At 45.8% G+C, this 25802-nt stretch overlaps 1 protein-coding gene across 1 annotated transcript in view; it reads right to left on the bottom strand.

The window, feature by feature from the left end:
- TFCP2L1 (transcription factor CP2 like 1) overlaps positions 1 to 25802 on the bottom strand; it is a 47511-nt gene that overhangs the window by 10804 nt on the left and 10905 nt on the right. Inside the window, exons 3-8 of the mRNA XM_063109917.1 lie at positions 10157 to 10233; positions 9479 to 9584; positions 8747 to 8853; positions 7296 to 7448; positions 3235 to 3345; positions 598 to 689 (exon numbers count right to left, since the gene is read on the bottom strand). Of these exons, the coding sequence (XP_062965987.1) occupies positions 598 to 689; positions 3235 to 3345; positions 7296 to 7448; positions 8747 to 8853; positions 9479 to 9584; positions 10157 to 10233 (646 nt within the window). The remainder of the gene's footprint in view (positions 1 to 597; positions 690 to 3234; positions 3346 to 7295; positions 7449 to 8746; positions 8854 to 9478; positions 9585 to 10156; positions 10234 to 25802) is intronic.

Genomic DNA, 25802 nt, shown 5'->3' with positions numbered 1-25802 from the left:
TGCAGAGCCATCATGGTGATGACATGGGCCCCGTGCTGCCTGCGCTCCTGTGCTGTCCTGTCACCTCATCTGCAGAGTCCACATAGCCTGTGCGCATTTGCAGAGCTGGGCGGGCAGCAGTGAGACCAGCTTCTGTATTACAAGCCCTGAAACCCAGGGTGAGTAGGGTCCTAACCTGACCCAGGCTGCTCAGTGGACGTGCACAGGAGCTGGACAAAGTGCTAAGAAGGCCCCGCTGGCTGCACAGTTGCCCAAACAGCCACTCCAGAAAGCCTCACTGTCTAGGAGGGCCATTCTGCCCCAGAGAGCTCCTGAGACCATCTCAGCAGGCTGTCCTCATGTCCCCACAGGCCAGCTGGTTTTACTAGAGAAGAGGGTTGGTAAGCTCTGGGCAGCTTGCCCCACCAGACAACATTTACCAAGTGTTTCCAAGCACAAAAAGCTGTACAAATGCTAAAAATGGTTGTAATTGCAACACCAGTTGGCCACATTGAAACCCAAATAAGATGCCCAGAAAGACCCAGAGGGGAAGATCAAGAAAGGAACCTATGCCCGTCTTCATTCCAGAGAACCCAAAGGGAGAAAGGTGGGACATACCCTTCGCCAAGGCCAAAGCTGTTTGGAGAGCCGTTGTAGCTTGGGGACGGGGCGCTGTTCACCTGGTAGGCCATGTCAGGCCACGGAGAACACTGTGGGAGAGGAGCACAGGGCAGCATGACTCAAGAGCAGTGGTCCGAGGGGGAGCTGGAAGCCACGGAGGTGCTGAACATGATCCTCGGCCTCCAAGCAAGCTTCATCATCACGACGATGCATAACACCCCTGGCCCCTGACCCATCAATACACAGCCCGTGTCTACCTGGTGCCCACAAGGAGCCAAAGACAGGCAGGTAACTAGGGCCACACCAAGAAAACCAAATACAGCAGATAAGAGACCTAACATTCAGTAAGTCATCCCCCGAGCGAGCACTGTGTCACCCTGAGCTTCCCAGTGGTCAAACCAAAAAGGGAAACATCACAGTCATGAGATTCCTGGGTCCACAAGAAAAAGGAGAGAAAAAGAAAACAGGCCAGGTGCTCAGAAGCAGCTTTTCCTGGAACAGACACACGTGTGTAACGCATGTCACAGGGAGCACTGAACCACAGGAAACTTCCAACTAAAAGTAACCAGTAAAATTCAGCATTAAAAACTGCACTATTTGAAAAAATAACCAGCTGACCAGGGCCTCGGCAGGCAGGAGACGCACTTTCCCAAACACCAAGAGCAACTCCTCTCAACACAATTCTATGCATGTTTACTATGTTTCAGGCATCCTGCTAGTGCTACAGGAGACACAGAAACAGAAACGATGTGATCCTTGTCCTCATGGAATGTCTGGAAGCAAAAACCAAAAATGAACACATATGGGACTCTCCCAAAGAAAGCAGAGACATACAGGTTTTACCTGCTGGGGGATGTCGGCAGACAAAGTATTCATTTCTTCCATTCCCTTCAATGACACCTCTCTGGAAAGGGCCAACTTGAAGCATTCCTGAAGATTTACTGTCACCCACCAAACCACAGGATTGGTAAATATTTAACTCTGCTATGAGCATGGGCTGGAATTTGTTGTTGCTAAATCCTACAGCCCAAGGAAGAAAGTTGATGAGCTGATAGAAGGGAGAGACATCACCTGCCAAGGTCACAGGCCAGGTGGGGCTTTCCACTAACTGCACTGCACCAGCACGAGGGCTAGGACAGCTACTGCATGAAGTTTACCAGGACCTCTCCTCTGCCAGGGAAGTCAAGAAAAGAGTAGAGAGATTGAGGCTCAGCCAGGATGAGAAAGGTGTCACCAGGTAGGGGACACTCAAGGCAGTGTCAACAGCACAGGCTTGGACCAGGCATGGGAAGAAACTGGTCTCAGTCGTAATCCATAAAATGCAGTCCTGGCACCCTGCCACTCCTTTGCTAGCCAAGGGTGGGGCAGGGCTGTCCCACACCAGGGCTCTCTGGCCACCCTTATCCTCAGTCAGATAAAATGCCACTACACATCTGTCTAAACCACAAAATTAGCTTTTATATTGTCGTATTGCAAATACTCTTCTGCATATGGCTTCTTCTACATGCACACAAGCACACAAGCAGCTCATTAGCCAGGACTGGACCACCATTCCCTTAGATGCTCTGTGCCCGGGCCTCACCCACAACACAGTCTCAACCCCACCACGGCCAGCACAGGCCTCATACATGCGTAGAGGGCCTTCTGAGTAAGTCCAGTTATTATTCAATGAACAAGCACCAACACCAATTAATTGGCCCAAATGCAGAACAACATGAAATAGTGGTGCAAAAAAACCCAGAGACCAGTACAGTAAAAGAGGAGGTGCTGGCTGTGACCCGTAACGAGAAGAGGAGGAGCCTGTGACAGCAAGCACTTCAGAAGCACCCCTGGATATAAGGATAGTTGGAGCAGGCTGCCTTCAGTGTCAGGATTAAGAGGAAATGAGTTCCAGTACCGATCCGAACAGTGAAACCACAAGAGCTTACACCCTCTGACCCAGTGACCCAGCTCTGAGAATGGAACCCTGCAGACACCCTTTTCACCACACCACTGCCTGAGATGTCAGGAGCCAGAAACAACCACATGTCCACCAGCAGCCATCCACACACAAACGCCACACAGCTGGACAAGGGACTAGAAAGCTCTTTACGATGGGAACAGGTGACAAGATAAGCTATTAAGTGAAAAGCGCAAGGCACAGAACTGTGTCCGCAGCTGGTATACAAAGGTGGGCATGGGGAAAACATGTAGAAATTCACTTCACATGCATGGACGGCTGGACCGATACACAAGGACCTTGAGACACCAGCTGTCCTGGGGGAGAACCTGAGGCTGAGACAGTGTTGGGAGGGTATTTTCTGTTGTATACTTTCTTGGAGCTTCTGAATTTTGAACCATGTGACTATATTACCTATTTATAAAAAAAAAAAAAAAAAAAAAAAAAAACACCTAATTTTGAACAGCACAAATGCATTCAAAGGCAGCAGAGAGCTTGAAGTTATTTCTAAACACCTCCCCAGCCACCAGGTCTTATCAGATGAACACCAGCCCCAGACACAGGGAGCATGCCACAACTGAATGGGCACTCTCAAAAGTACTCACACAAGATGGGCATTTTTCCAAGAATCTAAACCAACAGCCTGCTCGGCGTGGAAGGCCCTGGGAAGCTCGGCCCGGCCCCAGCTGGCTCACCTCTGTGAGGATGGTGGTTTCGTAGGACGGCTGGTACTTCTCCTTCTCTTGGATGGTTCTTTTCTCCATCTTCTCCCGGTCAGTCTTCTGTTTCCGGTCAGCTCCCTTTGGCTGCAAGGGCAGAGCACAGGGTCCAATTAGTCCAACACAGGCATAGGAGGCTGTTGGAAGAAGACCAAGGCTGAGCAGCAGCCCCCCAAGGCCCACATGCTCCCTGCCCCACCTGGAGCCCCAGAAGCACAGGCAAGATCTCACAGGCAGGACAGCACGCCTCTCCCCTCCCAGTCTTCAAGCACACAGTACTTCTGCCTGGACTACTTCCCCACCTGAGGTAACTCAGAGCCTGCTGTGGGTCCTGCTACTTGGCTGCTCATAGGGAAATGCTGGGAAAAGATTGTTACCAATGGCCACTTTGCTTATGGATAGGAACCCTCAGAGCCACAACAAATCCCGGTGCATTCCTGGGGTTACCCATGGAGAGCAAAGGGAAGGAGGAGGAGGGGCTGCTGGCCAGGGGTTCTTCTACTCCTGCAGGCCGTGAAATCCCAGCCATCTGCTGAAAGCCTCCTTCCCCCAACACCTAGGACGCCTGACAAGCTCCCAGCTTTCACTCCACGTGCAGATTAATGTCTCTGCCTGACATAAGTTACAGAGGAAGCGGCTGCCAATCCTGGGCACCCAGCAAACCTGAGCAACTTACAAAGGGCATCCTGGCCTCACAGCTACTATTATCCCCTTTGTTTACGGATTAGGAAACTGAGGCTCAAGTGATTCATCAGGACTGGAGAGGAAGCAAGTGCTGACTAGGCACGAGGGTCCAAGTGAGAGTGCCCAGACATGCAGCACCACAGGCTGCCCCGGCAGGCCCCATGGGGGACCTTTCCACCTCCCTTGGGCATCACCTGCCATAGTTCATGTCCTACACTCATGGCCCAATCAGCAAGTTCAGACATAGACTCCGCACAGCCCTAGACTGAGCAGTCTCACAACGTACACAGTAGGCTACGCATGGCGGGTGGGCAATGAAAACAGTGGCTCAAGTACAAGGGCATCCTCAGGGATTTTGACTCCAGTGTGCGCCTTCCTCAGGCTCCCAATTCAAGAGTCTTTAGGAAAGTACTCCCCAGTGTGAACCCAGCCCTGGACAGAGGCTGGGCTGCAAGGAGTCACATGGGGACACAGTAACAAATCCAGCATTTGGTGTGACAGCGAGGCATGGGTCCAGGTGTGTGGTAGCCATACCCCGGTGACCTGGCCCTTCCTGCTCCACCTCTGGCTCCTGTCCCTCACAGGAGGCCTTCCTCCCTACCCTGAACCACAGGCAAGGCGAGGTCACAGCCAGACCATCCCAAGCCTGTATGCAGGCACAGCATTCAGCCTTATTGAGCCCTGCAGGAGCCAACTGACCAGAGAGAGGACCCGTCTTTCCTTTCAGAGATCCTGACACCCCATGCAGAGCCCCAGGGTACAGCCCCAGCAAGCGGGGCTCCCAGTTACTGAGTTGGGTGAATAGGGAGGGAGATGTGACAGACAGTCTGGCCTGGCTTGTGCATAACTGTTCCATCTGCTTCTGGGAATGGGGGCAGAGGTGTGGATGCACACATCTCCTCAGGCATTCCGAGGAGACAGTTCCGGGAGAGTGGGGCACCTACCCCCCAGCAGGAGATGCCAAGGCCTTCCTGAGGTCAATCAGACAGGGCAGTGTCCAGCTTAAGTCCCCAAGCAGTGCCCGGTATGTGGCTGGGGAGCCTGGTGGACAGAGCCCTCACTCCTGAACTTCTGACTCCAGGTGCAGAAAGGAAAGCTCGTGGGGGGCCTCAGGAAGGATGGGGTGCCCCATGGCGGTAGAGACCCCTCCCCATCTCTCTCCTACTGCCCCGCACGGCATCTCATTCCCAGGGCATGCGCTGTGAAAGCAGTGGAATTAAACTGACATCACTGGACAAGGAAGGGAATGGCTACCTGAGGTGGAGATGGCCAGACGGACCATGGATGTGGCCTGCACATGACAGGCAGAGGGGTAACCAGAGCAACGAGCCATAGGCCAGGCAAAGGCCACAGGCCAGGCACTCATGGCAACATCCAGGGTGGACCAGAAGCACCAGATCCCAGAGTGGGCAGAAAGACCAGAGGCTGCAGTGTCACTGTACAGGTGGACCTGGTCAGCAGAATAATGGTCCCCAACGGTGGTCCTAACCCCCAGAACCTGTAGATATGGTACCTTACTTGGCAAATGGGAAATTCAGGTTTCAGATGGAATTAAGATTGCTAATTAACTGCCATCAAAGTAGGAAGATTATCCTGCATTACTAGGGTGGATCCAGTGTAATCACAGGGCCCTTAAAAATGGAAACAGGAGAGAGAGGAGGTCAAAGAGGTGTGAGAAGACTCAATCCTTCTTCCTGGCTCTGAAGATAAAGGGAGGGGCCAGGAGCCACAGAATGGGACCGACCACCTCTAGAAGCTGGGAAAGGCAGGAAACAGAGCCACCCTGAGACCTCCAGACAGGAAAGTAGCCCCACTGATGCCTTCAGCCCAGGGAGACCCACTTCAGGCTTCCAACCGCCAGCACTGTAAGACAACTAAATGTGTGCAGTTTTAAGTCACTAAATTCGTGATAATTTATCACAGCAGCAATAGGAATCAAATACAGTGTAGACACAACTTCCTTTGGTGACCTTCCTTTTGAAGCTTCCTCATCCTCAGGCAGGTTTCTGAGGGGTGCCACAGCACTGGCAGGAAGGACAAACGTGCCCTCCTACCCCACCTCTCCCTCCCAACCAGGGCTGGCATCACTCACTGACCAAGGCGTTCCCACCCATGGAGCCTGGCCAGGGCCTTAGAACCCTTTGCCTACAGACCTCAGGCAGCCAGTTCCCATCAGTGTAGATGAAAGTGGCAGCCTGCTGTGTGGGCTCCTGATACAGACACCATCAACTTGTCCTCCGCTCTCCTACAGCTGCTGTGACAGGCGCATGCCCCAAGTCACCGCCAAGTGCTCACTGTGCACTAGGCAAATTCCCTGTCTTCAGGGGCTGCTCGTCTAGTCAGGAAACAGGACACCAGGTTTATGGTTCCACCTGTGGGTATTTATTTTTACATCCATGCCCAGCTCAGGAAGATTAACGCTGACCCAGCTTCCTCTCTAACGAGGCCCTGTCTGAAGCCACACACTCTTGGATCTCCAGCCCCGGCTGACGACACTTTTTCAGCAGGTTCTAACAGTGAAAGAAGGGACTGATGGGACAGGCACTGGGGTTCGTTACTCAAGGCAATTCCTGCCCAGCAGGTGGGTCCACTCCCCTTCCACAGGCACCTGCTGGAGTCACCCAGGCTGACGGGGCAGGGTAGCCTGCAGAATCAGGGTCTGCTGCAGACAGGCTACCCTCCTTCCCTGAGAACCTCGCAGGCTCTGCTGCAGCCCCCATCTCCCAAGGCCACATGGGACGGCGAGCTGGATGGCTGGCTACCATCCTCAGGAAATAACCAGTCCAGCTTGATGAGATGAAAACAGTGGCAGGCGACTGCAGGGGATGAGGCAAGAAAGAAAAAGAGAGGAGGTCCCTCCAAAAATGTTTCTTTCTCCCACAAGAAGCCACTGCAGAGAGGAAAATGGCCTCTGCCCTAAACAGGAAGATCCTGAGGCCAGTCCCCCAGCAGCATGGCCTCCTGACTTGATTTTGAAGGGGAATCTAAATTGAGCACCTGTGTGCAACTATAAAGTGCCTGGAAGGAAAAAAATATTAAAATGTGCCAATCCAATCATTCTTATAAAGTAGAACAGATGACTGACATCTGGGAATCCCAGTGCTTCTGATGAAAGCTGAGCAGGTGCCACAGGTGAAAGGACACTGCAGCAGGGTACGGCTGGCCCAGGCCTGTCATCCCCACACATGCAGGTCACACTCATTAGGAACAGGTAGTAGCCCTGGGCTAAAGGATGCTGCACTCCATGCTGGGCCTCTAGGAGGAATCGCAAGGGCCACCCAGTGCTGTCACCACAGGCAGGCATGACCACAGGCCAGATGAGGGGCAGGGCAGGTGCGGCGAGGCCACCCTACCTTGAACACCTTGATCTGGCAGCTGGCCGAGTGCAAGTGCTCCGTGTACTCCCCATTCTCGTTCTGTTTGAAGGTGTCGATCTGCACTCGGAAAGGCACCCCCTTTTCGCCCCCGTGCTTCCTTGGGGTGAATTCTGTGCTGATACAGTGCACCTGGAAGGGGAAACACTGGACAGGTAGCAAGGTGGGGCGCGGGCGGGGTCCAGACTCCCCAGCGCTCCTCTCCCTGGGGGTTTCCATCCCTGCTCACGAATGCAGACCTGCCTCGACCTCCCAGCTCTCCCTGACACTCCGTCCACTCCACCAGGCTGATGGCTCCCTGTTCCACTGCCCGCAAGAGACACGCCCTCTCACTTTTGCCTCTCTACTTCGTAGGCCCTGCCTGATCAGCTAAGTCCTCGCCACTATTCCAGGCCACCGACCTCATCCTCGCTCCTCACCCACAGACCTCTCCTTTGGCAAATCCTACCGACTTCAGGGCAGAGACCACAGCATCGCCCTAACCCCTCTCAAAACGATGAGGCCAGGCAGCAGCATAACCAGAAGGCTGGAACCATTTCTATATTTCTGGTTAGTACCTGCTACGTAGAAGGCGCCCAATATATATTTATTGTTATAATACTGCACTCATGTTATAATTATACAATATATGTTATTGTAATAATACAATAACATTGTAATAATGATTTAAATACAATAACACTATTGTAATTATAAAAAAAGATAAGGTTGCTAAGTTTTACTGAGTGATTCCTGTGGACCATGCACTGTGTTAACAGCTTTTTATTCATTATCTGATTAATAAGGTGGGGGGGGAAACTAAGAGGCTCAAAAAGGGGGAGGAATTTAAGCCTTCCAGAAGGACAAAAATTTTTAATTTAAATTTTAAAAAATGGGGGATGGGAGGAAACTTGCTCAAGGACACACATTGAGTGAGGGAGCCGAGACTGCCTCCTCCTCCTACGTGTTTACAATATGGGATGGGACCCACACCAGGTTCTTAATAATGAAATAATTCATTCAATAACAGAAACTATACTAAAAAACAATTTCACTTTCAAATTATTTATGCTAGGATATACTTATTTTTAAATAGCTTAGGGCTGGACAGTTAGCTCAGCTGGTTAAGGCGCAGTGTTATAACACCAAGGTCAAGGGTTTGAATCCCCCTAACTGGCCAGCCACCAAAAAATAAAAATTAAAAAAATTAACAAAAAAAGGCTTATATGTTCTATAAGCAAAACCCAAACAGAATTTCAAAACCCTCCAAGTCCTTTTCCCAACCTTGTTGACAAACCAGCTCTGTGACTCTGAGCAACTCTCCTACTTTCTCTCTCTCTTTTGGTCTCCTCCTTCCCCATGACAGGAGCCCATCCAGGCTTTCCAGCTGGGATGGTTTTGAGAAACTGCCAGCAGGACCCCAGCGTGGAAGGCAAGCACCCTCCACTCACCTGAATGAATGCAGACGCTCTCTTCGCAGGGTCCCATAAAAACTCGACTGCGTTCAGCTGGGTCAGGCTGGCCCTGGGGTCCAAGATACCAACAGACAGTGGAATATCTGTGCACACACACATACACACAAAAGTGCAATCGTCAGCCTCTCCCAAACACTTAGGGAAGGGACCCTCAGTACAGGTCCAAATTCCTTTACCACAGTTTGAAACACCAACAGCTCTGAAAACTATGTTTTGCATAACCCATTTGACAAGAAGTCTTCATCCCATTTTGTGTGAACAGTCATTTTATTTCACTGCAGAAATATAGTTGTGCACGACTGCCTGTTCGAGGCATTCCCTGATGTTAGGGGTAAAGGCACCCTATTGTCATTCTACCTTCTGAATTCCCAAACCCATCTAACCCCAAGGGCTGTGGATAAAGGACTGTGGGCTGGTACCTGAGCCTCCAATATTCCACTTCTGTTGCCCACCTATCTCTGTGATGACTGCCCTTCCCTCCCGTCATCATTTATCAGAATCCTTTAAGGCAGCACTCTTCCACATAGCCTTCACAGAACTCCCTGATGACAGGCCCTGATGGCACATTCACCTCTGCAAGCTCCCACAGCATTTTACACACGGCAGGAGTTTACTGAAATGTCCTGTCAGCATGGGTCCAGAGGGTGTCCAAAAAGAACTCCAATGTGGCCTGAGCACCTTGGGCCTTACCCAGCCAGGGAGACTCACCAATGTCCAGGATCCGGTCCCCGGGCCGGCTCCAGCGCCAGCCCTCCAGCTGCTGGTGCTCTGTATACTGCAGCCGGCGGTCGTGGAAAACCACGCGGATGATGCTCTGGGGAAGGAAGGCCAGCAGGGGACACTGAGCGTGGGGGCCAGGAGGGACCTGCCTCCTCTCCCACCTTTCCAGGCCTTTCCTCCTGGAGTTTTCTTCCCCAGCTCTGGAGTTCCATGCACCACTGCCTCCTCAGAACCCCGACAGCACTAACAACAGTGATGATAACGACTACCGACTACCGTTCCTTCCAGGACTGTAAATGCTTTACGCACGTGTCATTTACAAACCCTGTTGTGCAGATGAGCAAACTGGAGCTCAAAAAAGTCCAGTGAGTGGCAAAGCCACTTGAATAGGAGTCACTCTGACCCAGAGCCCATCCATGAGTCCAAGCTGTGCTGGCTCTCAACGCTGCCGGCCCATCTAATCTCCACTTGGACAACATGCTCCGGAGAACAGGAATGGGGGCCACACCGCATGGATAAGGGCCAGTGCATGCACCCCTCCTCTCCCTCTGAAGCTTCTCCCCAACTTCCCAGCCGCTCCTGTCCCCCCCACCTGTCCCCCAGCAAGCCCAGGTGCTCGGACCCTAACCAGCCCCCCAGGAATGAGAGCGGCCTTGAGAGGCTTACCTTGACATATTTTGTGTTCAGATCTTGAAAGTCTCCCAGCTTCCGATTCTCTAGTAGTCGGATTTCATAAGACTGACCTGGAGGGGGGTTCACAGTGCAATTTCCATTCCTGAGTATTTCCAAATTTGGGGTTCACCCAGCTAGCAACCTTCTCAACACTCTCAGTGCCTGGCCATGTCTCAAGGCCCCAAGGAGCAAAGCAGAGAAGAAAGTCTGTGCCCACTCACTCTCCAGACTGACACCCAGCTGGTCCATCCAGCCTGGTCAGGCCTAAGACACTTCAGGCAATGTACAATGTGACCCCTCCAGAGACAGCACCTCTACAATTTTCAAAGAAGTAGAATCCAAGAAAATACAGCTAGTAGATTAAACTACAGAACACAACTTCACATGTCTTTATAAAGAACTCCCCTCCCAAAACACTTGGAGAACACAGCTACTTAAATTCACATTTCAAAGCAAATAACTGACCATACCCTTCCTGGGAACACGTTTAAAGGAATGAAGAAGTCTGTTAAACATTGTCTCTAATGGCAGAATGAAAAGCATTTTCCCCAGTTAAAAGAATTTCATGTATTTGAAAGGGTGTGGGGATTCTATCAGGTACATATAACCAGCACAAACTGGTTAAAGAATATGAATGGAAAACAAGATATATCCATAATAACAAAAAACTTTAAAGTGTCTGAATAACCTGAAAAAAAACTGCACACATCTTACTGAAAGATAAAATTTAGCTTGAACAAATAAGAGGATACTTCAAGTTCATGGAAAAATGGAATTAAATGATAATACAAATCTTTCCGTGAACTTGTTGAAGTACCCTCACAGGATACACCATCTTCCTAGGTAGGTGGGAAGACTATACATATATATATCAAATGATGTTAATATTTCCCAAATTAAATGTGAAACTATAATCCTAAAACACCTAAGCATGTATCACAATTTAATAAAGGATGTTTTATAAATAAGAGAATAAATTATTTAATAATTGGAATTGGTAAATCCGATTAGCTTTTCATGTTTTTATTTTTAATAATTATAGACTCACAAGAAGTTATAAAAATAGTACAGAAAGGTCCTGAGTATGCCCCAGTGTGGCACCTGGTGTAACTATGGTATATGATCAAAACTGACACAGGCACAATACAATTCACAAAGCTACAGACCTTTTTTGCATTTTCCTAGGTCTTGCGTGTTTTCTCTCTCTCTCTCTCTCTCTCTCTCTTTCGGATGGTGTATGTATATAGGTCTATGAAAGTTTATCACATATAGAGACTAGCTATTTTTTTCAAAGTATAGATTCTCATCTTACAGCAAATATCAAAACAAGTTACCACTGGAAACACAAGAAATCCAATTTCTTGTGGGGGGATGGGTAGGGGAGATGTTAGTCCAAGAATACAAATTTCAGTTAGAAGGAATAAGTGCAAGAGATCCACTGTACAACATGGTGAATACGTTAACACTAGTGTTTTGTGTCCTTGAAGTATGCTAAGAGTAGAAGGTAAGTTTTCTCACCACAAAAAGTGATATGTATATGAGATAATGCATGTTAATTAGCTCGATCTAGCCATTCCACAATGTGTACCTACTTCAAAACATCATGGTTTACAAGATAAATATATACGACTTTTTAAAAAAGTCAATTTCTTAAGGTTTTATTTTAACATGAATGACTACTTATTAGACACTCAATAGGGAAAAATGTTCTGAACCTAAAATCAATGGGAAGAAAGGAAATCCAGCTACAGAAAATTTAAAATTATATATGTATGAATGTAAAACACTTAATGCAAACAAAGTAGGAATAGAAAACCCCATGGTTAACAGCTATTACATAGCTAAAAAAAGTAGTTGATTAGAAAAATACTAAGACCCCCCCCCTATAGTGGGTTGAATGGTATTCCCCAGAAAGATATATCACATCCTAATTCCCAGAACCTGAAAATGTGACCTTACATTTAGAAAGAAACAGTTTTAGCAGATATAATTAAGTTAAGGATTCTGAGATGAGATCATCCTGGATCATCTGGGTGGGTCCGAAATTCAATGACAAGTGTCCTTATAAGAGGAGACATCAGAGAAGGAGGAGTAATGAGGCCACAAGTCAAGGAGTACCAGGAGACCCCAGAAGAGGCCATCAGAGTCTCCCCAGATCTCCCAAAAGGAGGGCAGCCCTGCTGGATTTCTGACTTCTAGCCTCCAGAACTGAGAACAACCTTCTGTTGTTTTCAAGTCAATGCATTTAGAGTAAGCGCAGCCACAGGAAACAAATCCGCCTCCACCCCTCACCAATGAATAATGGAATATGCAAAGAACATGAAATTAAATCATTCACTCCAAATATTTGCTGAGCATCAATTGCATGCCACACACAGTGGGAATCTTAGGGACACAGAGGCAGGCAGAGCAACACAGCTCACACACAACGGCACCCACTCGGCCAGGCTCCCTTCTCAGCTCTTACAAAGTTATAACACGACCATCGAAGGCTTCTTGGACATACCAAGCCCCAGCACTGCTCAGGGTGACGTGCTGAGGGCCTTTCCCATCAGAGGAAAGAGGCACAAACCCCAAAGTCCTCTCCTATCCACCTGCCTGTTCAGGAGATGTGACTCATGAAAAGAATCTTGCTGCCCTAATCACATCAAACTTTCTGAAAGAGCCAGATTTCTAAGACGCATTTCCAGGCTCTTGCACCAGGAGCTCATCACTCCCTTGACATCAACATAAAGTGAGCCTCGCACACACTAACTGGTTTTTCCAGTGTCCTAGCCTTCCCTGATGAAGAACGCAGACCGTGCTGGCATGAGGCCCCAGGCCCAAGGGGTCATTACTGTGAGTTTACTAATGCCCCAGTGCCCAATTAGCGCTGACTCCAGGCTGTGCAGGGCAGCCCTCAGCTGTGTCAAGCAGAGGACACCTCTGGTCCCACATAGGGCAGTTTCCAAGCCCGAACATAAGGGCCAGCAACTTGCAGACCACAGCCATTAAGTGAGGCTTTAGGCCTGGGATCATGCCACGCCAGCCTCTGGCATCAGCAGCAGGGTCCTACTCCACACGCTTCCCCACCGAGTCTTCCTTCCTCTCTCACATACACTCTAGGGCTCCTCCCCAGCCACATTGCACCTCCCTGCCTCACTCAGACATCCAGCCACTCTCCCCATGCCTGCCTCAATGCCAACACCCTGGGACCAGACTGACCTCGCCACCCCAATCACAGCACAGTGCCATCCAGAAAACCATCAGAAGGCCACCATCCATGGTCACACACTAGCTGATGAGACTAGATGTACCCTATTTGGAAACTTGATACATGACAGTGAGAAAAAAGATGAGTCCATCTTTTTCCAACAGTGTGAGATAACTGGTTATCCACATAGAAAAATAAGTCTGTATCTCTCACTATACATAAATTAATTCAAGATCAATGAAAGACCTGAATATAAAAGCAAAACCTTAACATTTCTTTTTTGGTTCTGGCAGCTGGACCCTTGACCTTGGTGTTAAAACTTTAACATTTCTAAAGAAAATATTAGACCACTTAATGACTGTGGGGTAAAAAAAAGTTTTGTTAAACTAGAAACAAATGCACAAATCCTAAAGGAAAAACTGTTTAAAAATTTATGTCTTCTGGAATAAAAGGCAGGACAAAGTTTAGAAAAAGTTCCTGACTGGGAGAAGATAGATGCTTGCAGCAAACAAAACTAACAATGGATTGGTATACATAATATGTCCACAAATAAAGATGATCCTCAAATCAGTAAGAAAATCTCAAAAACACAGTATTAAACAAAAAAGGTACACTAGCATATATAAACTATTTATAAAGTTTGAAGACATGCAAAACAATACTGTTCATTTTCATGGCATGGAGTAAAAATTTAGGAACATGCATGGGAATTACCAACACCAATTTCACAGCAGGGGTTTTGCTTCTGGAAGGGAGGAACAGCAATAGTGTTAGAGTTAAAACCAGAAGCAAATTTGCTATGTTGGGCACATGGGCATTTGTTCTCTTAAATCTGAAATTAAAATATTTCTCTCTCTCTCTCTCTCTCTCTCTCTCTCTCTCACACACACACACACACACACACACACACACACACACACACACACACACACACACACACACACACACACACACACACACACACACACACACACACACACACACACACACTATCATAGAGAGAATGTCTGGCGCGGCTGCCACTCTGTGCTGCATAATGGTGATGTGTTTCCAACCCTCTGGCCCCACCTTTGAGGAGGGTCCCCAGGATTCCCTTTCTCAGCAGTCACACTCCACTTGGGCCAGCTACGATGGGTGCAGGGGTAACACTCAACGCATGCATTTTTCACAACACCCTAAGACATTGCTACATCAAAAGCCCACTGCACCATCAAGATCCTATTTTATTTAATAAACCCCCTTCTTAAACTTAAAACTTATATTTTAAAGTGTGTATCATGCCTTCGTATAGAAAACCATAATCATACACCATAAATAAATGATAATTGTTCTTCAACATATTCCTAAAGCTAGGTTGGCGGAGGTAGACAGGAACTATACTGTGTGCGTAGGGCCCAAAAGGCTTCAAGGCATTCCCTCCAAAGTCCTGACCCAACCCTCTACCAACAAGCTCTAAAAAAGTCCTTTTAAAGACTAGCAGGGAAGGAGCCCCAGGTCATTTTGTGATGTAAAGTAGCCCTAGACTAGCTGCCAGCCCAGCCCAGAGGAGCCAAGGTGACCTTGGGAGTGGCAGGAGCTGGGAAGGGTGGCCACAGGCTCATCCCACCACCACACCCCTACCAGCAGTCCCCCTCCAGCTTTAGCCTGAGGGGGTCCAGGAAGCATTGTCCCTCCTTGAGGTGGGGCAGAGGCTCCTCAGCTGGATTCAGGCTCAGCAGAGCCCAATGTCACACCCACCACCACCCAGGAAGGAGGGTTTGGATCCTGCCCAAAGAGCCCTGAGCGGCAGGAAACTTCCTGCACCTCGAGATTAGGTCTGTGCCCATACTCCACCCTTTTGCCCCTCCTCACATCAGGAATCGGGTGCAGGAGGGGTGAGGTGGGAAGACTAAATGAAATACACTGTGCTCAACAAATCTTTGTTTCCTCCCTCTTTCCTCATGCAACCCATAATATCTAACACCTAGTCCAGAAGGTCAGCAAACTTCCCATAAAGGGCCAGTAACTATTTTCAGCTTTGTGGGCCATAAGATGTCTGTCCCAACTACTCTGCCATTTAACAAGGAAGTGGCTACAGACCATAGCTATGTTCCAATAAATCTTTACTTCTGAACATTGCAATTTGAATTTTTGTGTAATTTTCATTCTTCCTGCTGACCTCTCCCTTGCTCCCAACTTCCTTTAGTGCTTTGTGACTTTGCCAGCCACCCTTCGGCCCCCTCCTGGGCTTTTTGCATGAAGGCTATGTCCCAGCTCCTCAACTGGACTGAATGCTCCCTGAAGACAGGCTTGCTACCAGTTCACCTGAGCCAGGTTCACCCCCAGCCCCAGCCCCTCATACAGTGTTGGCATGTGATAGGTTTTTAATTAATGGTGGCAGAATTTGATATTAAATTCCCTAAAGCAAATAACACATCTGGAACTAGTTAGCCAAACCGAGAAGACCATCAAAAGATGCTCAACCTCACTAATGATTAAAGAAATGCCAAATAAAAATAATGCAATGCCTATAAGATTGGCAAAAAATTAACAGACTGCTAACATCCTACAAAGACAAAGATGGGGAAATGGGCCCTCACCTCACACCTGCCGGAGGTGGGCAACAATGTCACAGCCTATTGGACATTTTGACAATAACCAACATTAAAAGGCACACAGTCTAGAACCCAGCTAGTCCCATCTCCAGGACTCAGGACTCAACTGCCAATGCATGTGCTTAAAAATATTTACACAAGGCTGTTCACTGTTATAGCTAAAAACTGGAAATGAACCAAATGGTTAACCATGTTCCTACTAAACTGTGGAATACTAAGTTGCAGCCATTACAAAGATGGAGGCACACACCTGAACCACATGATGTGTTAGCATCAGGTGCCTCCTGATGTGGGGCACCAAGAAGGACACAACATCAATTACCATTCCTGCCCAAAGGATACAGCCTGAATCTAATAATTAGGAAACATTAGGCAAACCCAAACAAACAGTCTACAATCACGTGGCCTGTACTCTTCAGAAATGTCAATGTTATGAAAGACAAGGAGAGGCTGGTGGTCTGCCCAGACGAAATTAGAATAAAGAGTCAGGCAACTAACTACACGCCTGACTCTATACACATCATACTGGACTGATCTTGAGTCAAGGCAACCTGCTATGAAGGACATTATCAGAACTGCCCTATTTTAATATATGATAGGTAATGATATATTGATGTTAAATTTCCTCAATTTGATAATGGAATTGGGGTTATATAAAAGAATGTCCTTGTTCTAGGCTGGCCAGTGTTAGCTCAGTTGGTTTCAGCATGGTACTGATAACACCAAGGTCCAGGGTTCGATCTGGCCAGCTGCCAAAAAAGAAAAAAAAAGAATTGTAAGAATATCCTTAAGAATGTCCCTGTACTTAGGAAATACATGCTAAATAAAATATGTAGGAATAAAGGGTCATGATGTCTACAACTAATTCTCAAATGACTCAGGGATGAAAAATAGATAAAAGTATAGATAGAGACAGCTATAGATATAAATATACATCTATATATAGATATAGCTATACATAGCTATATCTATGTATATTTATACGTATATATAATATATGCACGTAAAATAGAGATAAAGCGAATGTGACAAAACATTTAGAAATTGAAGAATCTGGTGAAGGACATTCATAGTTCACTGTCCTAACCTTTCAATTCTTCAATAGTTTAAAATTTGAAATTACTTTGAAAAAAAATTTTAATAACTTTAATGGTGCTGGTAACACCAAGGACAAGGGTTCAGATCCCCATATTGGCCAACTGCCAAAAAATAAATGTCAATGAATAAATAAATAAATATAATTTTAAAATTAAGATTACAAAAAAAAAAAAAAAAATCAGGCAGACCTAGATCTATTATAGACATGAAAAACTATCTAACACACACACACACACACACACACACACACACACACACACACACACACACACACACACACACACACACACACACACACGGGAAAAAGCAAGTTGCTAAATAATATGTACACAATGTAATTACATTTGTTTTAAAATCAGTTATACACATATCCCTATATTTGTGAGTCTAATATACTCATCTAACAGTGAATTAAGAACCTTTCCCTTTTACATTATGTACATCTTTAGGGCTGGCCGGTTAGCTCAGTCAGTTGGTCAGAGCATGGTGCTGATAACATCAAGGTCCGAGTTTCGATCCCTGTACCAGCCAGCCACCAAAGAGAGAGAGAGAGACAAAGAGAAAGAAAAGGAGAAAGGGAGAGAAATAACATACATCTTCAGTACTGGCTTTAAAAAAGAAAAAAAACTATGACCATATTACATGTCACAAAGAAAGAAAACACAAAGAAAAGAGGGGCAAGTGCCTCACACCGTTTGAAGCACATAACAGATGCTCACGGTGCCAGTTATTGGTATTAATTCTCCCAGTGTCAGGCTGGTACCCAAAAGCCAATCAGACATGTGGGCATTTGGGGAAGACAGTCCAATTACTAGAACACCAAATACATGCAGACCATGTCAGACAGGCAAGGTGGCTCCAACCCAGGGTCTCACTGGGAGACCACCCTAAAGAACCTACAGTATAATATGACCGTGGCCATTTTAGAAACAAGGAAAGTAATGCCCAGAGAAGTACTGATGTGCTCAAGGTCATACCGCAAGCTGGTGACAGAGACTCAGCAGTCTGTAGCCTGGCACAGAATGAGAGAGGGGAGACAGGGTCAGGTCAGAGACACTGGGGTTGAGTCCAGACCTTCCCTCATTCCAGCTGCATGACCACAGGCAAGTTTTTGAACCTCTCTGCAACTTGCTCCCAGCATCCGCAAAATGTTCTCTGCAGAACTGTTGTGAGGATTCATCAGGATGATGTACTTCCAGCCAGGCACGCAGGACGTACTCAACAAGAGTCAGTCCCTATCACCACTTCCAAACAGTAGGCACTGAATGCACTCCCTTACTGAGCTCCACCACTCACTGGTCACTGTACTCTGTGCTGCACAAACTCTGCTCCAGCCCTCGCGACAGCTCCACACACTTAGAGACCTGGCTGCCCAAGGTCACAGAGCCAGGAGGAAGCTGGGACACACCCCCAGGCGGGCACAACTCCACAGGCCCACCTGTTTTGTGGGGGTCTGTTGCTGCAACTACAGCGCTGCCCAGAGCAGGCCGACCGTGGCTGGCCTCCCCTGGGCCAGTGCCCACCAGATGCTCCTACAGAGCAGTGTGGACAAGCTGGAGTGGCTCTGCCCAGTGAGCAGAACCCAGTACAGGGCCTCCTGACCAGATCATGGTGTTCCCAGGAACAGGAGGCAATTGCCCAGGCCAGCCAAGATTTACAGGTTGTTTACTTTCCAACACTTACTGGTTTGGGTCATTAATGCCACATAAAACATAATGGAGGCCATCATACCCCAGAGAAAGGGGGGCTGGGTGCCAATAGTTCTGTAATAATGGCAGAAACAGAAAACACAATACTGCACCTATTGTGCCCAGCACATGTAGTTTGTCTTGTCACTTGCACATGTGTGATATTATGCAAGTGTCTGTTGACACAGAACACTCACACATGAGACAGCATGCTGCGGAGAAAAGGCTTTGCCATTAACAGACCCAAATTCTAATCCTGATGGACCATCACCTCTGTGACCTCAAGCAGGACCCTTAACCTACTGCTTGCAGGCACTTATGAATGTCATAGATTAGGCTTCATGCCTGGCACACAACAGATGCCCAGGAAATATTTGCAAAACAGTACGCTTATGTATACACCAAAAAAAAAAAAACGAGTAAATCATGTCCTGGAGGCTTCTTAGAGAAGAGACTGCTTACAGGACTGGGGCAAGGAGAACACAAGATGTGCCTAAGCATCCTGCAGTGCCAAAAGTAAGAAAATGCTCAAAAAAGGATGAGGGCACGTCAAAGTGACAACAGAGGCCAACCTGAAGTTCATATGGTCACAGCTGGAACAATTCCGGCAACACAAATACCAATAGCACTGAATCTAGAACTGTAGAGTAAAATAAATATTCATGAGTCTATACTAATCTAATAAATAAGTGAATAACTTTTTTTTCTTGGCAGCTGGCGGGTACAGGGATCTCAAACCTTGGCCTTGGTGTTATCAACATCACGCTCTAAACAACCGAGCTAACTGGCCAGCCCAAATAAATAAATTAATGGTAAAAAAGAGAAAGCTCTTTTTTTACAGTAGCATTCCAACTACGAGTATAGAAAGAAGAGGAGAGAAATCAATAGGAAAATCAATAGGCAAATGCTACAGTAATAATTGGTGTAGACAAGATCTACCAACGGATGCTGAAATTAGTGGACAAAAAGTTCGAGGAAAATCAAGATGCCAACATAGTACCTGAGTACCTCCCCAGCCCAAGTTATATATTAATTACAAAGCAGGTATGTAATTTTTATGTCGGAGAACCCCAAGCAGACACTATCTTAGCTAAGTCACCAAGGTTAACGCCACCAGCAATAAGACATACCAGGATCATTATTCTCAACATGAGGCACAGCCAGTGGAACAATGTCACTACTGCAGCTTGCTAAAAAAGCATAACCTCAATCTCATCATTAAAAAAAAAAAGATCAGACAAACTCAAATTGAGGGACATCCTACAAAATAAATAATCAGTGAGTAATCCTTAAGTCTGAGGGTCATGGAAGATAAGGTAAGACAGTGGGACTGTCACAGATTGGAGGAAACTCAGGAGACATGACTAACTCTCCTGCGAAGTGGAATCATGAGTCAGATCCTCAAACAGACAAAGGGCGGTAGTGGAGGAGCTAGTAAAATTCACATAAAGACTGTAGTAGATAACTGAACTACACCAATGTAATTTCCTGGTGTCAATAATTGTACCACTGTTTTGTCAGAGGTTAACATTATGGAAAGCTGACTAAAAGGTACACAGGAACTCTTGTTACTTCTTTGACACTTTAAGTCTAAAATTATCAATCACTCCTCTCACAAAATCCCTGGATCCCCAAGCCCCACCCCAGAACTGTGGATATAAGACCTGAGTAGGACCCAGGAATCGACATGCTCACAAGCACCACCAGCTGCCTCTAATTCAGGGTCCCTGGATGCTTAGTAAGCATTTTTAAAAATTGTTTGATTTGCTCAGCACTGGGCATGGTATCTCTTTCCTATGTATTGTATACTTGGTTATTGCTGGTACATAGGAAATTCACTAGTTTTTGCATGTTGAACTTGTATCTATCTATACTGCTGAATCAAATCCTTAATCTATAAAAATGAATGATACAAAACTGTAGATAATGGACCCATTTCGATTTACAAAATGGCAAATGCATATGGTTCAACCTAATGTAATGGCCCCTTGCAGATCAATAACCAAAAGGCCGAAACAAAAATGAGCAATGGATATAAACAGTTCATTTTCAGCAAAAGAAACAGAAAAAGATGCTCATGTTCACTTACAACATTTACTGGAAATTAAGTAAATGTAAATTAAAAAAAGGTGCTGCTATTCTCTGTGCAAATTCAAGAAGACTCAAAAGCTTGACAATACAGAAGGCCTCCACCACCTGCCTGCCCTAGGCAGCCCCATTTTTCATCTGGGCCTCTGGTGAGAGAAAGGACTTTCTGGGGCAGTCACTACAGGGGTAAACAGGGCCTGTCGGTGCAGCCCCAAGGCTCCTTCCCACCCAGGCCTGCCCAGACAGCAGGCAGCTAAGGGTCCTCTCAGGGAACTGCTTCCTCCACCAATTTAGATCCTCAAAAAAAAAAAAAAAAAAAGACACAGTTACCATTTGACCCAGCAATTCCACTCCTACATACAAGGGATCTTCAAAAAGTTCATGGGAAGATTTGTATTATCTTTTCATTCTATTTTTCCGTGAACTTTATGAAGTACCCTCGTACATACCCAAGAGAAATAAAAACAAAAGTCCACACAAAAACTTGTACACAAGGTTCATAGCTGCATTATTCCTAATAGCCAAAAAGTGGAAACAACCCAAATATCCACCAGCTAAAGAATAATTAAATAAAATGTGGTGCACCTATATAATGGAATATTGTTCAGCAATGTAAAGGAATGAAGTACATTCACATGGTCAACATGGATGGCACTTGAAAACATTATGCTGAGTCAAGAGGCCAGTCACAGAAGACCAACATTTGTAGGACACAATTTACATAAATGTCCAGGATAGGCAAATTCATAAAAATAGAAAGTAGATTAGTGATTGCCTAGGGCTGGGAGAGAGGAAGGGAGAGAATAGAGACTGACTGGTGTGAGTGTGGGGGTTTCTTGTACAAGGGACAAAATGTTCTAATTAGTTGTGATGTTTAGGTATATTTAGTTGAATATACTAAAAAACATTGAATTGTACACTTTAAATGGGTGAATTGTATGGTATGTGAATTATATCCCAGTAAAGCTGTTTTTTAAAAATGTTTTCAAAAAAGAGAGAGCAGATTGAAGAAGTACCACTCTATGTTCTGCGGCAAGTCACACAGCCTCTCTGGGCCTCAGTTTACCTACCTCTAAAAGGGAGGGAGGGTGAGGTTGAAAGTCTACATCAGTGTTTCTCAAACTTTAATATATTCATAATTACCTGGCAACTTGCAGGTTCTGATCCAGTTGTCCTGCAGCAGGCCCAAGACTCTGCATATCTAACAAGCTCGTAGGTGATGCTGGTCCCTGGACATTTTAAGTATCAAGTTAGCAGAGATGCCATCTCAGGCTCCTTCCAGCCCTAGTACTTGAGGAATCTACTCGTACCCACTCTCTTTGAATTCTCAGAGTGTGTGTGGTCTCTTCCTCCCATGCAGGACTCACAAGGTCCTTTAAGCACCCCGATGGAAGATTCTAGGCATGGTCACAGGCTGGAGAATGGCAGAAGATCAAGAACCTCCTCAAATGCACCCAAGCCCAAAGCACCTGGCCAGACACAGAAGAGGTCTTCAACCTGCGAAGCACAGAGCCATGGTAGAGCAGTCTTCTCTGCCCACAGAAAAAGGTGGAGAGGAGTAGCAATAGTCACTGTCACATCCTCAATGCAGTGGCTGACAAACCCTAGCATACCTAAGAATGCTTAGTGAAAAAAGACCCCTGCCCCTCCCTAGTCTTCATACAGCAGGAACCACACATACCAGGAGACACCAATGCAGGCCGAAATGACACCCTGGAGCCAACCTGGAAAGAGGACAAGATGGCACTCCAGGAGTATCAGGAACCCACCACACATGTTGGCAAGTCTATTCCACCCTCCAGACTTCAGTTTCTCCATCAATTAAAGGGAGTTGGATGAGAGGCCCCTCAAAGTACCCAAAGGACATTCTTGTGTAAGACAAGCTGAGGGAAAGTAGAAAGCAGGAAGGGAGGCCAACTGTCCAACCCTGACCTCCAGTCAAGATAACACCCAACCCACTCAAGCAATGGGTTTCTCTTCCGGCTGGTTCCATAAGAGTATCTTATGGGGACCTGTGAAAGGAACAGAGTCCTAAGAAAAATAAGGTAGAAACACTAGCTCCTAATTAATACAAAGAAACATTTGTCTTTCCTCCTGTGGCTTCTACAGACTACAAAGCTGTCCCACCAGGATCTGGGAGCTGAGAGTCCTGGGCTCACATCAGCCAGCCTCTAGCAGCTTGCATGGTCCAGAAACATTCCATCTTTACTCTGGGCTTCCTTCTTTCTCTTGGGAAATGAAGGGGTTGGAACAATCATGGTAGCTACTTGTGCAGAGGGCTCCTTTAAAACAAAAGGCAAAACATTTTCATCACTTAGAGCAGGGATTCTACGCACATCCTCCCAAGTAGTAATTCTAACCATAGTACAGTGGCCCCCTGAAACCTGACTCAAGAGCCTGTTTTACAAAGAGCAAAGTGTCCCTTCCTACCCTTGATCTTCCTTCATGCTGTCCTTTTTTCCAAATACCCATAAAAAATAGCCAAAATTAGCTGCAGAAGGAAAGTAATATTGAGACCCTGTGATGTACCTGGCCCTTATATGATTCCTCCCATAATGCGCTGTATAAACCCATAACCCTATTTGTGTGGTGACAGAGCAAAGACAGAGAGCAAAGTTTACTAACTTGGCACCCCACACCCCCAGCCCCACTGATGGGCCTTCCTGGTTGTCAGGCACTTGCACGGTTTAGGGGTTGAACACATATGGAGTTCCAGGCAGGCAGCTGTAGTCATTTGGGACTGGAAGACTTTGGATGTCTCTGCAAGTGACCATGTCTGTCCTTCCAGACGGGCCATCATCAAGTCATAAAATGAAATTTTAGGGAAGTTGCTTACCTGTTCTCAGTCAAAAAAGTTTACCATATCCCCCACTGGAAAGGTAGACTGTACCTGTCTGGGGGACCTTTACCAAACGAGTCTAACTTTCTCACTGACTTTACTCTTCAAGTTGGGCAGGATAGCGTCTGGCTAGCTCATTTTCCTTCAAAGAGTTTCCCAAATGTAGATGGTTTTATATAATTCTTAAGACTATCATTCTCAGTTCACTGGACCCTCTGGAATCAGATCATATAAGTATTATATTTTAATTTAATTAATTAGTCCATTATTACTTAAAATATAATGGAAGTTTAACATGACTAAGCAGAGACCTTTGAAACATTAAAAATTATTCCTATATGCTATGAGTTGTGATAAGTAATCTGTACAATAATGTCATACTTATTTCAATATTATTGATTGGTTTAGGCTGGCCAGTTGGCTCAGTTGGTTAGAGCGTAACCATGTAACACCAAGGTCAAGGGCTTGGATCCTCATCCCAGCCAGCCACCAAAAAAACCACAACATATCAATTGGCTTAAAAAAGCACAATTGGGGTGGCCCTATGGCTCACTCAGGAGAGTGAAGCGCTGGTGGTGCCGAGACGGCGGGTTCGGATCCTATGTGGGGATGGCCGGTGCGCTCACTGGTTGAGCGTGGTGCAGATCGCGCTGGGCCGGGGGTTGCGACCACCTTACCGGTCAGAAGGGGGAAAAAAAAAAAAGCACAATCAACTACAACCACACTCCCAGCTAACTTATTAGTATTTTTATTAATTTAGCCTTAAGTTCATAGATTAATTATGGGGAGTTGACATTTAGGAAAGTGTTTGCTCTTTGTTTTGTTTTTTCATTTATACCATTGTTACATGGTTCTTAATATTCTTTGCTAACTAAACATTTCTAAATTTTATGTACCTGAAATAAGGTATCCTTATATGGCAAAAATAAACAAAAAAACAACAAAAATATTATCTGACTTAATTCTCAAGGCAGCACCTGAGGTAGATGTTATGCCTATTTTATAGAAAACATGGATTGACCACAACAATTCCTTGATTTTGGTAAGACAAGTGAACAGATATGATGTTGACGGAGGGGTAGGGGAGAGAGGGAGGGAAGAAAAGGAGGAATTGGTAAAGGGACACGAAAATCAACTATATTGTATATTGATAAACTAAAATAATAATAAAAAGAAAGAAAGAAAACATGGATTGACAGGTTCAGTTAACTTGGGAAAGAAGATAAGAGCCAGAATTAGAACTTGGATCTATCCAACTCCAACACTGACAGCTTTCAATGGGATAGCCAGTTTTTAAGAAAGGCTAATTAACAGTGTCTCCCAGACTGGTGTTACCAATTAGGGAAAGAAATTTTTAAATAAAACAACATACGCTGGATACCTTTCATGGATATACAGAAGAATCTTTGCCATTCTTTTTGTGGCTTTGTAGTACTCTATTGTACAAAGGTTCCATATTCAGGAAGTTAGTATGGGACAATGTGACAGCCATATGGAAAGTAAAAGAGCTGGATTCCTACTCCATTCCTTACACACCAAAATAAATGTCAAAGTGGCAATGATTGGGAAAAGACATTTTTTAAAAAACAGAGGATATTATTAAAATCTTAAAGTGGAGGACTTTCCTAAACGGGACATGAAACACAGAAGTAACTAAGGTGAAGTCACATAAAAATTTATTTAAAAAAAATTTTTTTTAATTTAAATGAATAAGTAAACAAATTAATAAAAAATGAACAAAAAGTGGAAAAATATTCCATACTCCAACACATATTATAATATCCAATATGCAAACAGCTTTTACAAATAAATAAAAGGATGAAAATCCCACTTGAAAAACGGTTAAGTCACATAAAAGGTGAAAAGAATAAAATAAATATGAAAAAAATATTCAATATCATTGAGGAAGTGAAAATGAAAACAGGAATATCCTATATTTTCACTGAAACTTACCAAAGGTTAAAAAATGTTGGCAAAAGAAAAAGAGCCATCCTTCATTCATTCAAAGACGCTACAAATGCCAGGCACTGGACTAGGACTAGCAGTAAACAAGATGACCAAGTTCTCTGCCTTTAAGGAGTTTATACTCCAGGTGTGGTAGAGATGGGGGATAGATGTAAGGGAAGAGGAATAAACAAGT

This window comes from Cynocephalus volans, chromosome 1 (genome assembly GCF_027409185.1).
Source record: "Cynocephalus volans isolate mCynVol1 chromosome 1, mCynVol1.pri, whole genome shotgun sequence".
NCBI lineage: Eukaryota > Metazoa > Chordata > Mammalia > Dermoptera > Cynocephalidae > Cynocephalus > Cynocephalus volans.
This window is presented reverse-complemented; position numbering and strand designations above follow the sequence as displayed.